The following is a 14,464-nucleotide window of genomic DNA, read 5'->3' as shown; positions in this document are numbered from 1 at the left end:
AGAACAGGACAAGGACAGGAGAAGAAGCATGCAGGACAAGGGTCGTGAACCCGCCTGTACAACTGAAGTGTGGTGGGGTTAACTATGTAAATTATAAAAGTCTACAGGACGAGAGTATAAGTAAGGGGATACACAAGTGATTTGCATATTCATGAGTTATTTGTCGCAATAAGTGCGTGGCCCCACACCCAGTGAAAGAGTCTCAGGGGTGTGTGCCTGCGTACACATGCAAGTGAACTGACACTGTTTTACATGCGCAAAGACTGACAGAAGTGTCCTGTAATTGCTGTACCCGCACCGCGGAGGCTAAGGACCCCACCCAATCAATTAAGGGGCGGGATCGGGCCCAAGGGTCCAATCCGAGAGCAGCCCGGTGGACGGGACACATCCCACACAGAGGGACCCAGGGCGGTCCGCTGGCCCCACCGAGGCGCCCGACAACCGGCCACCCGGTAGGGGCTGCAGGGACCCAATGCCACCCTCCCAGCCAAGCCACACACACCCCTCCTCTCCTAGGAACCCTTTGATATGTATATGTGCGCAAATGTGATTAGTGAGTAATATATATATACAGTGAGTGGTGTGAGCGTGTGCTCAGTGAGTGATTAAGAGGGATGGCTGCTGCAGGTCGGGCCCATCAGGCCGGACAACCACCGACGAAGAGGGCTGCCCCACCCAGACCTGCAGCACCGACCCCAGGACCCCCTCCCCCTACCACATTCCCACCAGCACCCAATAATAATATTAATAATATTTAACTTTTTAACAATATTGTAATTGTTTGAGACAGAATTAGCATTTTCATTAATCATCAACTTGAAAAAAAATCAAGGCTGTAAATAAATCTTATACAATACAGTCTTCCCTCGCCACTTCGCGCTTCACGGGTTTTTCCAAAATACGTACTCATCAAAAAAAAATTTCATCAAAATGTAAAAATGAAAAAATACAGCCATATCAGCAGCCATATTGCGGAAAGACGCGTTGTTTCATGTTGATGCGTGAGAGAGGTTACCCTGCTTGCCAAACAAAGAGATGAGTTGACTTAGAGGCTTTGTACATGCCTGTACTGTACTGTACTGTACATGCCACGGGCACTCATACAAGGCACATGATTGGTTCCCGGCATGACATCGACCAATGGGAGCAGGAGTGGATTTATCCCGTGAATTGATTGGCTCCGCATCATCGCAGCCTCACTCAGCATCTTCCCTTGTTGTGTCCCACCAGTCTCGTCCAGGCTGTTGATTGCCTCGCATACTGTATCTTAGTGTTGTGTTTGCGATAACTTTTTTTTTATTAGTTAAGCCCTTACAATGAAACCTAAGCTCTGATGCCCCTGCGAAAGCTTCCTCCAGGGCGTCCAAGAGGAAGAAGATGATGATGACCATCTGCGAAAAAGTGTAACTTTTAGATATGATCAAAGAGGGCAGAAGTTATGCATCTGTGGCACGCCATTATGGCATGAATGAATCTACAGTGTGGTACATCAAGAAAGAGGAAGCAAACATCCGCAAACTGCTTCAATAACCTTCAATAAGGAAACGAAATGTGTGGTAATTCCGCGTAATAAGAGAATTGTGAAAATGGAAGCTGCATTGGCATTGTGGATTGCTGATTGCAGGGACAGTGAGTTTGGACACGAATATTATCAGGACAAAGGCCAAAGCTCTCTACGACCAAATCTTGCCCGATGACGACAATGAAGAGGCTGAAGAAGGCGCTGCCAGGAGTGATTCGCCTCCTCGAGGACGAGGCTTTTCAGCCAGCAAAGGCTGGTTCGACAAATTTAAAAAAAGATACGGCCTCAGAAGCGTGCCTCTGTATGGTGAGGCTTCCTCTGCTGACAACGATGCTGCTCGTCGTTACCTGGAGGAAGAGTTTGCTAACCTCATCAGTGAGGGAGGCTACCTCCCTGAGCAAGTTTTTAACATGGATGAAACAGCCCTTTTTGGAAGAGGATGCCTTTGCGTACATTCCTCTACAAGGACGAAGTGAAGAGGCCAAGCTTCAAGCCCCACAAGGACCGTTTGACTGTCATCATGTGTGGCAATGCTGCAGGTTTTATGGTTAAGCCAGGCCTTATTTATAAAGCCAAAAATCCACGGGCATTAAAAAACAAAAATAAGGCTCTGCTGCCCGTGTACTGGATGCATTAACTCCAAGGCCTGGATAACGAAAGCTCTGACCCTCGAATGGTTGCTCCATTGCTTCATTCCCCAGGTGAAGCTGTATCTGGCTGAAAAGGGCCTCCCCTTTAAGGTCCTTCTCCTGATGGACTGTGCAGGAGGACCTGCAATATGACGGGGTGCAGATATAGTCCCCGAACACCACATCTCTAATTCAACCGATGGAGCAAGGTGTCATTCGTGCCTTTAAGGCACTCTACACTCGCTCCACGATGGAGGGCCTCATCTCGGTAGTTGACGACGACAATGAACAATTCACCTTGAAAGCATACTGGCGTAGTTACGACATAGCCTCATGTTTGTCTAATATCCAGCAAGCATTAAAGGACAGGAAAAATGAGACCATAAATTCTAGCTTATCGATTGCCACTCGGACCCACTGACAAATGAAGACCTCCTTGAGATGACAAAGTCTGCAAGTGAGGAAGAAAACGAAGAGAAAGATGAAGAAGAAACTGAAAGGCGTGGCCTTACCCTGGAGAACCTGCAGCAATTGTGCAACATGGCAAGGGCAATGCAACGATTTGCACAAGACATGGACGACAATATGGTTCGAGCTGTCGAGTTTAGCAATTCTGTTGACGTGGTTATGTCCTTGTACAGGGGAATTTTGAAGCAAAAGAAAAAACAAAGACAACAACTGCCCATCACCATGTTTTTCTCCAAGGTAAAAACCCCAGCTACACCGTCAGTGCCTCCAGCAGAAGAGTCTCCGAGTGAACCTAAAGGCTCTACGAGTCAAGTGAGAGCCTCTCCTCCGCCACCAACACAAGCCTCTTTGCCTCTCTCAGAAGGCAATGTTGATGAATGTTAATTACTGTATAATAAATGTTAATTACTGTATAAGGTTTTATAATTAAAGATTTAAGTAAATACGTGTACTGTTGTAATCTTTGTCTCAAATATGTAAAGTATAAATACTGTTTACATATTTTAAACATTCTGGTACTCACATACACATTCCTGGGGGGGGGGTGCGCAAATCCTACTTCGCGGTTTTTCACCTTTCGCGGGGGGTTCTGGTCCCTATTAACCGCGAAAAACGAAGGAACACTGTAAATAGGTTTAACTTTCTGAAATGAGTGACAGAAATAATTTATATGATGATGATATAAAAAAACATTTTGTACCTGTATTTACCATTAGATTCACAATTGACAATTGTCCAAAGACTTATGAACTACTAAAAATTGAGGTACTGGCATTAAATAACTGTAATTTTACCCTAATTCCTGACTGGTTAATGTCTTACTGTCAAATAGCAGTTAACATTCAGTGGTTTGCCAATTGCTGTGTGCAGAAAGAGGACCTGTGTGTGTGTGTGTGTGTGTGTGTGTGCGTGCGGGTGCGTGTATGTGTGCATCAAGAAGCAGGGAAGATACTGCATCAACCATGGCAGGAAGGGTATCTGCATCCCACGCCAAAACTGAAATATAGTTTCACAGATATCTGAAGCAGAAAAGCTACTATGTGAGATGATTCCGTAGTCCCCAAAATATAAAAGCGAGACACGATAAGCGGCACGGTGAATGACTGGTTATCACATTTGCCTCACGGTTTTGAGGACCGGGGTTCAAATCCCAGCCCCATCTGTGTGGAGTTTGCATGTTCTCCCGTGGGCTCCGGGTACTCCAGTTTCCTCCCACATCCCAAAAGATTGGTGGTAGGTTGATTGAAGACTCTAAATTGCCCATTGGTGTGAATTTGAGTGTGAATGGTTGTTTGTTTATATGTGCCCTGCGATTGGCTGGCGACCAGTTCAGGGTTTACCCCGCCTCTCACCCGAACATAGCTGGGATAGGCTGCAGCATGCCCGCGACTTTAGTGAGGAGAAGCGGTACAGTAAATGGATGGATGGATGTTGGCAATAGCCCATTATCTACAGAAGTAGCTAAAAGCAAGTACAATACACGTTAAGTACAAAAGTAACAATAGCAAAATACATAATAATGTTTGCATCAACTGGTTAAGGTTGTGCTTAGCTGTAATCTGTTAGCTGAGAAAGCTAAACTACACTGCAATAACTACACCTATCTCTCATCAAAACTACTGTGATGATACTTTGAATAAGACTCATCAGCTAAAAATAACTTGTTTTTAGACAATTTTCACTTGTTTCAGGCAAAATTTCACTTGAAATAAGTCGAAAAATTGTCATTGTCGTCGGAAAAAAACAATTCCACTGACAATTTTTTTTCTACTGATTTCAATATAAAAAAACAAGCACAAATGGTGTAAAATCAAGTTACTTTTTCAGTGATGGGTCTTATTTTAAGTGTAATGAGATTAGTTTTGACTAGAAATAATACCAATATTCTTGATAAGATTTTTTTTAAGCGGTTTTTGCAGTGTAGTAAGTATTATTTCAGTTTATTTATGACAATACAGTATTCTTATTTGATTATTAGCCTAAATTCTATATTAAGAGTATTTCAATGGAACTGAAAACAAGATACAATCAATTAATTGGCTAGTTTACCTGTTTCCAGGTAACAAATCCTTCAAAAATGATTTAGAAATTGTTATTCTATGCTAACTATAACCTTGCTCACTGAAACAGATCTTCATTTTGTAACAAAAATTGACTGACCTTTCTTGTCTTACTTCCTCAGCTCAATCCTATGATGATGCCAAGATCTTCTTCTACTTATATGTCACATGTTTGGTAGTCAGCTCATGTTATACACTAATCTGGGATCTAAAGATGGACTGGGGCCTTTTTGACCGCAATGCTGGAGAAAATATGTTTTTGAGGGAGGAGATAGTCTACCCACATAAGGTTTATTTATCCCTAATATTCATTTTATCTTCTTTGGACATTGAGTACCTGACTGCAGTTTGTAGATGCACCAACTTCTACTGTACTCATGTTTTCTTGGTCTGTGTGTCATTCTGTAGGCCTATTACTACAGTGCCATAGTGGAGGATGTGCTGTTACGATTTTCATGGATTCTATCTATCTCTCTCAGTACAATCACCAGTGTTTGTGGCATCTCTGACATACTGGCAACTGCACTGGCCCCAATGGAGGTCTTCAGGTATGCAGCTATCCATCCATGTGGTATTTTTCTGGAACTATTGTTAGTGAGTGGCCGGCACGGTGCACGACTGGTTAGCACATTTGCCTCACCGTTCTACGGACCAGGGTTCAAATCCCGGCCCTGGCTTTGTGGAGTTTGCACGTTCTCCCCGTGCCTGGGTGGGTTTTCTCCGTGCACTCCAGTTTCCTCCCACATCCCAAAAACATGCGTGGTAGGTTGATTGAGGACTCTAAATTGCCCGTAGGTGTGAATGTGAATGCCAATGGTTGTTTTTTTCTATGTGCCCTGCGATTGGCTGGCGACCGGTTCAGGGTGTACCCTGCCTCCCGCCCGAAGATGGCTGGGATAGGCTCCAGCAGCCCGCGACCCTAGTGAAGATAAGCGGTTAAGAAAATGGCTTTTCACTCAGTTTGCTCTCTCTCCTCCGAATCAGTTGATAGGTTTATAAACAATTTCAAACAATGTGTATCCCCGGTTCAGCTTGTGTTAAAACAGCAGAAATTCCAGTACCCAAATGTGATGCTGCTTTGTTGTCATATGGTCACAAAAATGTAACAAGAAGTAATTTTTTTGTACAGACTAGTAATATGTGAGTAAAACAGCACAAAAAATCTCATGGCCAAAGGCCGCCCAATGAGACGCCCGTCGAGAATGGTACAGAACCTAGTTTAACAGTATTTCTAGAAATAGATGGATGCAGAGTTAATAAATGGTTAGATGGTTGAATGTATATCAACATTCAGTCCCTGAAAAGTGACAATAAATATCTCTTCTAAATTTGACAAACCACAGAGATTGTTTTTTAGAACCTTGTATATTTGAAAGATTTTTTAAAAATGGGCAGGTATACTAAATGGAGCTTGAAAATCATGAATAGTCAAGCTTTTGTGTCTGCTCTCAAATGCCGTGGGCCTGCCCGTTGAATGCGCTTGAAGCCACACCCTTCTCAGCTGTCAATCAAATACCACTTCTACGACCTGGAAAAATGGGTGCTACTTTGTCTTACCTACACATAACTACATTTGAGCCGTGAAAATGTATCTGCTTAAATGTATCTACCTGGCTTGATTTTATCCCCCTGGGTTGTCGCGGGGGCTTTTCCACGTGCAACGAGGCACTTTAAAGCGACCGCTGCTACTCCGGATTGAGAGGAGCCAGATTGTGCTGCCCACGTGACCTGAACAGGATAAGCGGTATTGAAAATGCTAGATATATATGGATGTCATCAAACAATTGAATTTGCATTAATTAATTGTTTATAATAGCATCAACTAAACATAAGAAAACAGAGAAGTGACTTGATGAAATACTCTTTCAGTAATGCTTTAAATCGGTGGTCCCCCAAGCATCAGTCCGCGGACCAGTTCCGGGCCGTGAGGCATTTGTTACCGGGCGCAGCTGCGCATCTATTGTAAATTGACACGTCAAGACTGCACAGAACAGTTCCGTTTCCAGTCCCAGCCGGCTCGAACACTTCTGTTTCAGGTCCGAGCGGGCTGGCTAACGGCGCCAGAGCTCAAAGAACGAAATCATTTCATAAATTAATTCAGCTCATTACGTTTGCTGAAAAGATTTGTTCTTTTGAATGAAACGTTCGCGAAAGAAACAACACTATATCAGGAGTCCTACTTAAAATACGGGTTTATCGAAACAGTTAACTCTCACGCACCAAGTCCACTCTGATACAGATACAGTCGTAGGTTGCTGCTCAATACAGGCAGAACTACTTTTACGGAGTTCAAAGTCTGCTCTCATTGAGGAGCTATGGGACTGCAGTCTGGTCTGGCTGCCTACAACAATTCCGAGGCCAACTCCTGCATCGCGCCCAGAGTGGATGCGCCACGAACGGTAAAGGAGGAAGCAGAAGCGAGGCAAGTGTGTATATGTGTATATATATATATATATATATATATATATATATATATATATATGTATATATATATGTGTGTATATATGTGTGTGTATATATATATATATATATATATATATATATATATATACACATATATATACATATATATATACATATATATATATATATATATATATATATATATATATATATATATATATATATATATATATATATATATATATATATATGCGCACAGCCAGTCCGTAAGAAAAATGCCTGCTCCAAACTGCTCCGCGGTGCAAAGAAGGTTGGGGAACACTGCTTTAAATCTTTACCACTATTCCTTACTGTATTTCAGGTTTGCTGTATTTGTTGTTTTCTTGAATATGTCCAAGCAAATAATTCCATGTTACAGTACTTTTAATGTTTGTGTTCATCTTAAGTAAAGTGAATCTGCCTTCTGCGTCATGCCTATTGTATTCATGTTCATCAGAACTGAAAGGCAGATGTTTATTATTACACTGGGCCATTTCTGGCATTGTTTTCCATGTAAGATTAAGCAATGAGGCAGTCAATCTGTTCTCTTCCTTTAACCAACCTGTCATGCATAGAATTAACATTTGTTATTTATGGACAATGAAGTAAACAGTGAACTGCCTTATTCTGAGTAATTTTTGTTTCTCCATCCATCCAACCATCCATCCATTTTCTACCGCTTATCCGAGGTCGGGTCGCGGGGGCAGTAGCTTTAGCAGGGACGCCCAGACTTCCCTCTTCCCAGCCACTTAATCCAGCTCTTCCACCACCCCAGTCTGCCAATCCAGAAGCACTGTCCCCGATGTCCACGCGATGTTGCAGAGGCTTGTCAACCCACGTTCGGGCAAGGGAAAACGTAATCCAATCATTTTTCTGATCATAGGGGTCTTTGGAGCCGTGCTTTGTCTGGTCCCTCACCGAGGACCTGTTTGCCATGGGTGACCCTGCCAGGGGCATGAAGCCCCAGACAACTTAGCTTCTAGGATCATTGGGACACACAAACCCCTCCACCACGATAAGGTGACGGCTCAAGGAGAGGAAACCCCTATGATGTTAAAAAATTCAGGAAGACGTTTTCTCTTGCCCGGAAGCGGGTCACCGGGGCCCCCCTCTGGAGCCAGGCCTGGAGGTGGGGCTCGAAGGCAATCGCCTGGTGGCCGGGCCAGCACTCATGGGGCCCGGCCGGGCACAGCTCGAAAGGGTAACGTGGGTCCCCCTTCCTATAGGTTCACCACCTGTGGGAGGGGCCATAGGGGTCGGGTGCAGTGCGAGCTGGGCGGTGGCCGAAGGCGGGGACCTTGGAGATCCGATCCCCAGCTACAGAAGCTGGCTCTAGGGATGTGGAATGTCACCTCTCTGGCAGAGAAGGAGCCCGAGCTGGTGTGTGAGGTTGAGAAGTGACGACGTGATATAGTCGGACCCGCCTCCACGCACAGCTTGGGCTCTGGTACCAGTCCTCTCGAGAGGGGTTGGACTCTCTTCCACTCTGGAGTTGCCTACGGTGAAAGGCGCGGAGCAGGTGTGGTTATACTTATTGCTCCCCGGCTCGGCGCCTGTACGTTGGGGTTCACCCCGGTGGACGAGATGGTAGCCCCTCTCCGCCTTCGGGTGGGGGGGACGGGTCCTGACTGTTGTTTGTGCCTATGCACCAAACAGGAGTTCAGAGGACCCACCCTTTTTGGAGTCCTTGGACAGGGTGCTGGAGAGCGCTCCCGCTGGGGACTCCATCGTTCTGCTGGGGGACTTCAGTGCTCACGTGGGCAATGACAGTGAGACCTGGAAAGGCGTGATTGGGAGGAACAGCCCCCCTGATCAGAACCCGAGCGGTGTTCTGTTATTGGACTTCTGTGCTCATCACGGATTGTCCATAACGAACACCATGTTCATGTTCAAGCATAAGGGTGCACTTGACACCAGGATGATCGACTTTGTGGTCGTGTCATCGGACTTGCGGCCGCATGTCTTGGACACTCGGGTGAAGAGAGGGGTGGAGCTTTCAACTGATCACCACCTGGTCGTGAGTTGGCTCCGATGGTGGGGGAAGATGCCGGTCCGACGTGGCAGGCCCAAACGTATTGTGAGGGTCTGTTGGGAACGTCTGGCAGAATCCCTTGTCAGAAGGAGTTTCAACTCCCACCTCCGACAGAACTTTGCTCATGTTCCGGGGTCGGCGGGGGACATCAAGTCCGAGTGGACCATGTTCCGCGCCTCCATTGCTGAGGCGGCCGACCGGAGCTGTGGCCGTAAGGTGTTCGGTGCCCGTCGTGGCAGCAATCCCCGAACCCGTTGGTGGACACCAACGGTGAGGGATGCCGTCAAGCGGAAGAAGGAGTCCTATTGGGCCTTTTTGGGCTGTGGGACTCCTGAGGCAGCTGATGGGTACCGGCTGGCCAAGCGGAATGCAGCTTTGGTGGTTGCTGAAGCAAAAACTCGATCATGGGAGGAGTTTGGTGAGGCCATGGAGAAAGACTTCCGGACGGCTTCCAGGACATTCTCGTCCACCATTCGGCGTCTCAGGCGGGGGAAGCAGTGCACCATCAACACTGTGTATAGTGGGGATGGGGCGCTGCTGAACTCGACTCGGGACGTTGTGAGCCGGTGGGGAGAATACTCCCCTCCTCAATTCCACCGACACGCCTTCCCATGAGGGAGCAGAGTCTGGGTTCTCTGAAGCGGGCTCTCCTATCTCTGGGGTTGAGGTCACCGAGGTGGTTAAAAAGTTCCTCGGTGGCATGGCCCCGGGGGTGGATGAGGCTCTGGATTTTGTAGGGCTGTCCTGGTTGACACGCCTCTGCAACATCGCGTGGACAGTGCCTCTGGATTGGCAGACTGGGGTGGTGGTCCCCCTTTTTAAGAAATATTCGGATGCCTCCCTGACACCTCCCTGGTGAGGTGTTCCGGGCATGTCCCACCGGGAGGAGACCCCGGGGACGACCCAGGACACGCTGGAGAGACTACATCCTTCGGCTGGCCTGGGAACGCCTCGGGATCCCCCCGGAAGAGATGGATGAAGTGGCGGGGGAGAGGTAAGTCTGGGTGCCCCTGCTAAAGCTACTGCCCTCGCGACCCGACCTCGGATAAGCGGTAGAAAATGGATGTATGGATGGATGGATACTGTTCATATAAAAAATGGTAAAGACCATATTCTTAAATTTTAAAAATACCCCACTTGCTGTGTTAATTCATGGCATATGTATTTTGAAAATTCGCTAGAAACTCATCCATGACGCTCAGCTAGCTAATATGTTGACAAGCTGTCTCCAGGTGCGATGACTGAGTGACTTTCCAGCCTTGTACTCTGTGTTCTTATAAACCATAGCAAATACATACATATATTTTCTAGAGGACCAAAGGCGTCGACGCATGCTTAGTCTTGACCAAACTCACTGTTACAAGATTTAAACATTTTTCACGTTCGCTAACGAATTAGGGCTGGTGCTTTTACTTTCAATGTATTTCTACACTATTTACTTCATATACATTACTACTGCTGCATTTAAGCCACTGACTTTACGACAGTAGGATATTACATTACTCAAACAAAACAGATGACGTCAAAGTCATTGTTTTCAGTTCAAATCATTACATTTACAAGATTATAGTGAGGATAAGCGGAATGGAAGATAAATGAATGAATGAGTAATTATCATATATGTCAAATGAAATTTAGAGGAAATATCGGAACCCTCATAAAACTGCTTTCTTATGTTGAGTAAGTGAAAGCAATAGACCCTGCAATCCTGACGTGAGTTGTTGTTTGTGTACTCTAGCGTGAGGTCCACTTCTGTCCAGTGGTGGAGATTCATGTAATGTCGGTGTGGCTCTTTGTCGCTGTCGCATCCCGCAAAGGACCTTGGAACGAGATGGGGCGATACCGCGAACGCTTTAGGCGCCGCGTGAGGTAGACGAAGCGGATCATCAGGCCCTTCGTAGAACCCGCCCACCGGTTTAAGATGCGTACGTACGTGTACATCCAGCCGAATCCAGGATGCTTTTAAGTTTTATCTGGAAAGTTGAAGCAATGTACGAGGCATGTCGCAACATGTAGGGAGCGATGAATCATGAGATAACCTAACTAAAATAGGGTGTTTCCCTATGATGATGTGTTTATTACTAGTGTTGGGAACGATAAACCGATGTGACCGGATATCCGTTCGTAAAGGAGAGAGATACGACTGTATCGGTAACAGACTCCATAATCTAAACAAAATCCACCAGGAATCCTTAGATAAATCGGTTGTAGGGCTGTGTACTGGATATCCCGAGGATAGGAATCGGCTGCCCGAGACTTTATAGTTTTCATCTCTGAATACAACCGCGAGAGCTCTCGCACTGTGCGCCGTGGACATAACGTTATGCCTCCAATCAAAAACAGCAGTGGTGTGCACTATCAACACTAGTGTAACTGCATTTCTCTGTAGCGCCACTATTTCAACTTCAAATAGCTTTTCAGTCATTAAGCTACTTTTGTCATGAACGGAACAGAGGATAAGACCCAAAAATGCACGACTCCACTACAAATGGACAGTTTCAAAAAAGAGAGGTTTAATATTCGGGCACAGGTTGGTACACAGGCAGGCAATCCGAAAAGGCAACAGTATCCAAAAACGTGAGGCAAAAAGGCAAGGTCGATAATCGGAACAGGGTCTAGTCTTACTGTGAGTAGGTGACGTTGAAACAAGGAATGCTGGAACGCGACGACAAGGTACAACGAGCTGGCGACGAGAAAGAATGAGACACGAGCTTAAATGCAAGGGGTAATTAGGGTGAACGAGGCGCAGGTGGCGAAGATGCTCTCAGGAGCAGGTGTATACGAGACAGGGGGAAGACAACAACCAGAACACACACCCATGACAGTACCTTAACCCCCCCCCCCCCTTAACGGCCAGCCCCAGACGGCCCCGGAGCCCCAGGATGCGCAACGTGGAAGTCCCAAATGAGTGAGTCATCCACGATAAACGCAGACGGCACCCATGAACGTTTCTCAGGCCCGGAACCCTCCCAGTCCACCAGATATTGAAACCCCCTCCCCCTCCGACGAGACGACAACAGCCGCCTCACAGTGAAGACAGGGCCCCCACGAAACGGGGAGGGAGGCGGGGGCCTGGAAGGCGGGACCAGAGGGGACTCCCGGGCGGGCTTGAGCAGGCTGACGTGAAAAGCAGGGTGGACCCGCATTGACCTTGGGAGCCTAAGCTTCATGGTGACCGGGTTGATGATCTTTGTGATGGGGAAGGGCCCCATGAACCTGGGAGCGAGCTTCCTGGACTCCACCCGGTGTGTAATATGTTTGGTAGAGAGCCAAACTCATTGATCCACTTTGTAGTTCGCGGCCGGTGTCCTCCTACGGTCAGCTGTGGTTTTGTAGGACTGTCCCTGGTGCAGCAGCATCTGGCGGGCTCGCTCCCAGGTCCTTCTGCAGCATCTCACCAAGGTCAATGCAGCTGGAACAGTGGACTCTGGGGTTATGGCAGGAAACAGAGATGGTTGGTAACCATGCACAACGTGAAAATCCGATAGACCAGTGGATGCAGAGGGGAGGGAATTGTGAGAAAACTCGACCCAAACCAGTTTCTGAGACCAGCATTGTGGCTCTTGGGCAGCGAGAGATCGGAGCCCAGTCTCCAGGTCTTGGTTCAGCCTCTCAGTTTGTCCGTTGATTTCAGGGTGAAACCCAGATGACAGACTGACGGTAGCACCTATGAGACTGCAAAAGTCCTTCCAAAATCGCGAAATGAATTGGGGGCCCCTATCAGATACCACATTCTTGGGGAAACCATGAAACTTGAATACCTGGTGTATCATTAACTCGGCAGTGTCTTTAGCTGAGGGGAGTTTCGGAAGTGCAAGAAGTGTGCCATCTTAGAGAACCTGTCCACGACTGTGAGAATGGTGGTATTTCCTTTAGAGGCCGGTAATCCTGTCACAAAGTCTACGGAGATGTCTGACCAAGGATGTTGTGGTATTGGCAGGGGTCGCAACTCCCCAGAAGGACGTTTACGAGAGGGGTTGTTAGCAGCACATATCTGGCAAGCCTTGACATAGTTGATAACATCCCTTCTAACAGTGGGCCAGCAAAAGCACTGTTCGACCACAGATTGAATTTTGGCAATGCCTGGATGACATACAGTCCGGTTAGTGTGAGCCCAGTGGCTGACTCTTCCTCTTAAGGTCGGAACCACATAAAGCCTGTTTTCAGGGCAACTTTCAGGGCTAAGACTGTTCTTCAGAGCCTCTTTTACCGCAGTCTCAATGTCCCAAATAAAAGCAGAAATGAAACAAACAGCAAAATGGTTTTAGGGTCAGACAAAGAATTCTCTTCGCTGAAAATACGCGATAAAGCATCTGGCTTACCATTCTTGGAATCAGGTGGGTAGGATAACGTGAAATTGAATCTTGTGAAGAACAGAGCCCATCTAGCCTGCCTTGCATTTAATCTCTTAGCAGATTTACGATATTCCAGGTTCTTGTGATCTGTCAATACTAAAACCGGAGTATGTGCCCCCTCTATCCAGTGCCTCCACTCCACCAAAGCCACCTTGACTGATGTCATAATTTCTCTTGGCTGGAGTCAGATTTTTAGAGAGATAAGCACAAGGATGTAACTTCCCATCCTTGAGACATTTCTGGGAGAGCACTGGTCCTATAGGGGCATCAGATGCATCAACTTCTACCACAAACTGCTGTTAGAGATCTGGCAAAGTGAGGATGGGAGCGGAAGTAAAGCTCGATTTTAGTTTCTGAAAAGCTGACTGACAAAGCGGGTTCCATACAAAAGGGCGGTATTGCGAGGTAAGATCACGCAAAGGCGAGGCCATAGAACTGAAATTTCTAATGAACTTTCTGTAGAAATTAGCGAACCCTAAAAACCTTTGTACGTCCTTCCGTGACGTGGGAGTGGGCCAATTAGTCACAGCATCAACTTTGCAATGGTCCATTTTGATTTCACCTGGAGCCAGCACGAAACCCAGAAAAGAAACGGACGCCTTGTGGAACTCACATTTCTCAGCCTTGACATAAAGTTCATTCTGCAGTAACCGCTGCAATACATAGCGGACATGAATAATGTGAGTCTCCTCATCCAGGGAGAATATCAAAATATCGTCTAAATAATACGATTTTGGAAATTGTGGACGTCGTGTCCTCCGGGCCAAAGAAGAAAAGAACCATCCGGACTGTTATGGATGCAAAGTTCAAAAGCCAGCATCTGTGATGGTATGGGACTGTGTTAGTGCCAATGCCATGGGTAACTTACACATCACCATTAATGCTGAAAGGTTTTGGAGAAACATATGCTGCCATCCAAGCAACGTCTTTTTCATGGACGCCCCTGCTTATTTCAG

The 14,464-nt window shown here is 46.5% G+C and overlaps 1 protein-coding gene across 6 annotated transcripts in view; it reads left to right on the top strand.

Annotated features, from left to right (window-relative positions):
- The window catches only part of LOC133489270 (xenotropic and polytropic retrovirus receptor 1 homolog), a 246,898-nt gene that overhangs the window by 170,736 nt on the left and 61,698 nt on the right, over window positions 1-14,464 (top strand). For all 6 annotated transcript variants that reach the window (XM_061798176.1, XM_061798177.1, XM_061798175.1 and 3 more), the window contains 2 exons: window positions 4,802-4,968; window positions 5,088-5,227. In XM_061798176.1, coding sequence (XP_061654160.1) covers window positions 4,802-4,968; window positions 5,088-5,227 — 307 coding nt within the window. The remainder of the gene's footprint in view (window positions 1-4,801; window positions 4,969-5,087; window positions 5,228-14,464) is intronic.

This window comes from Phyllopteryx taeniolatus, chromosome 14 (genome assembly GCF_024500385.1).
Source record: "Phyllopteryx taeniolatus isolate TA_2022b chromosome 14, UOR_Ptae_1.2, whole genome shotgun sequence".
Taxonomy (NCBI): Eukaryota; Metazoa; Chordata; class Actinopteri; order Syngnathiformes; family Syngnathidae; genus Phyllopteryx; species Phyllopteryx taeniolatus.
The sequence above is the reverse complement of the archived record's forward strand: the minus strand, read 5'-3'. Positions and strand labels throughout refer to the sequence as shown.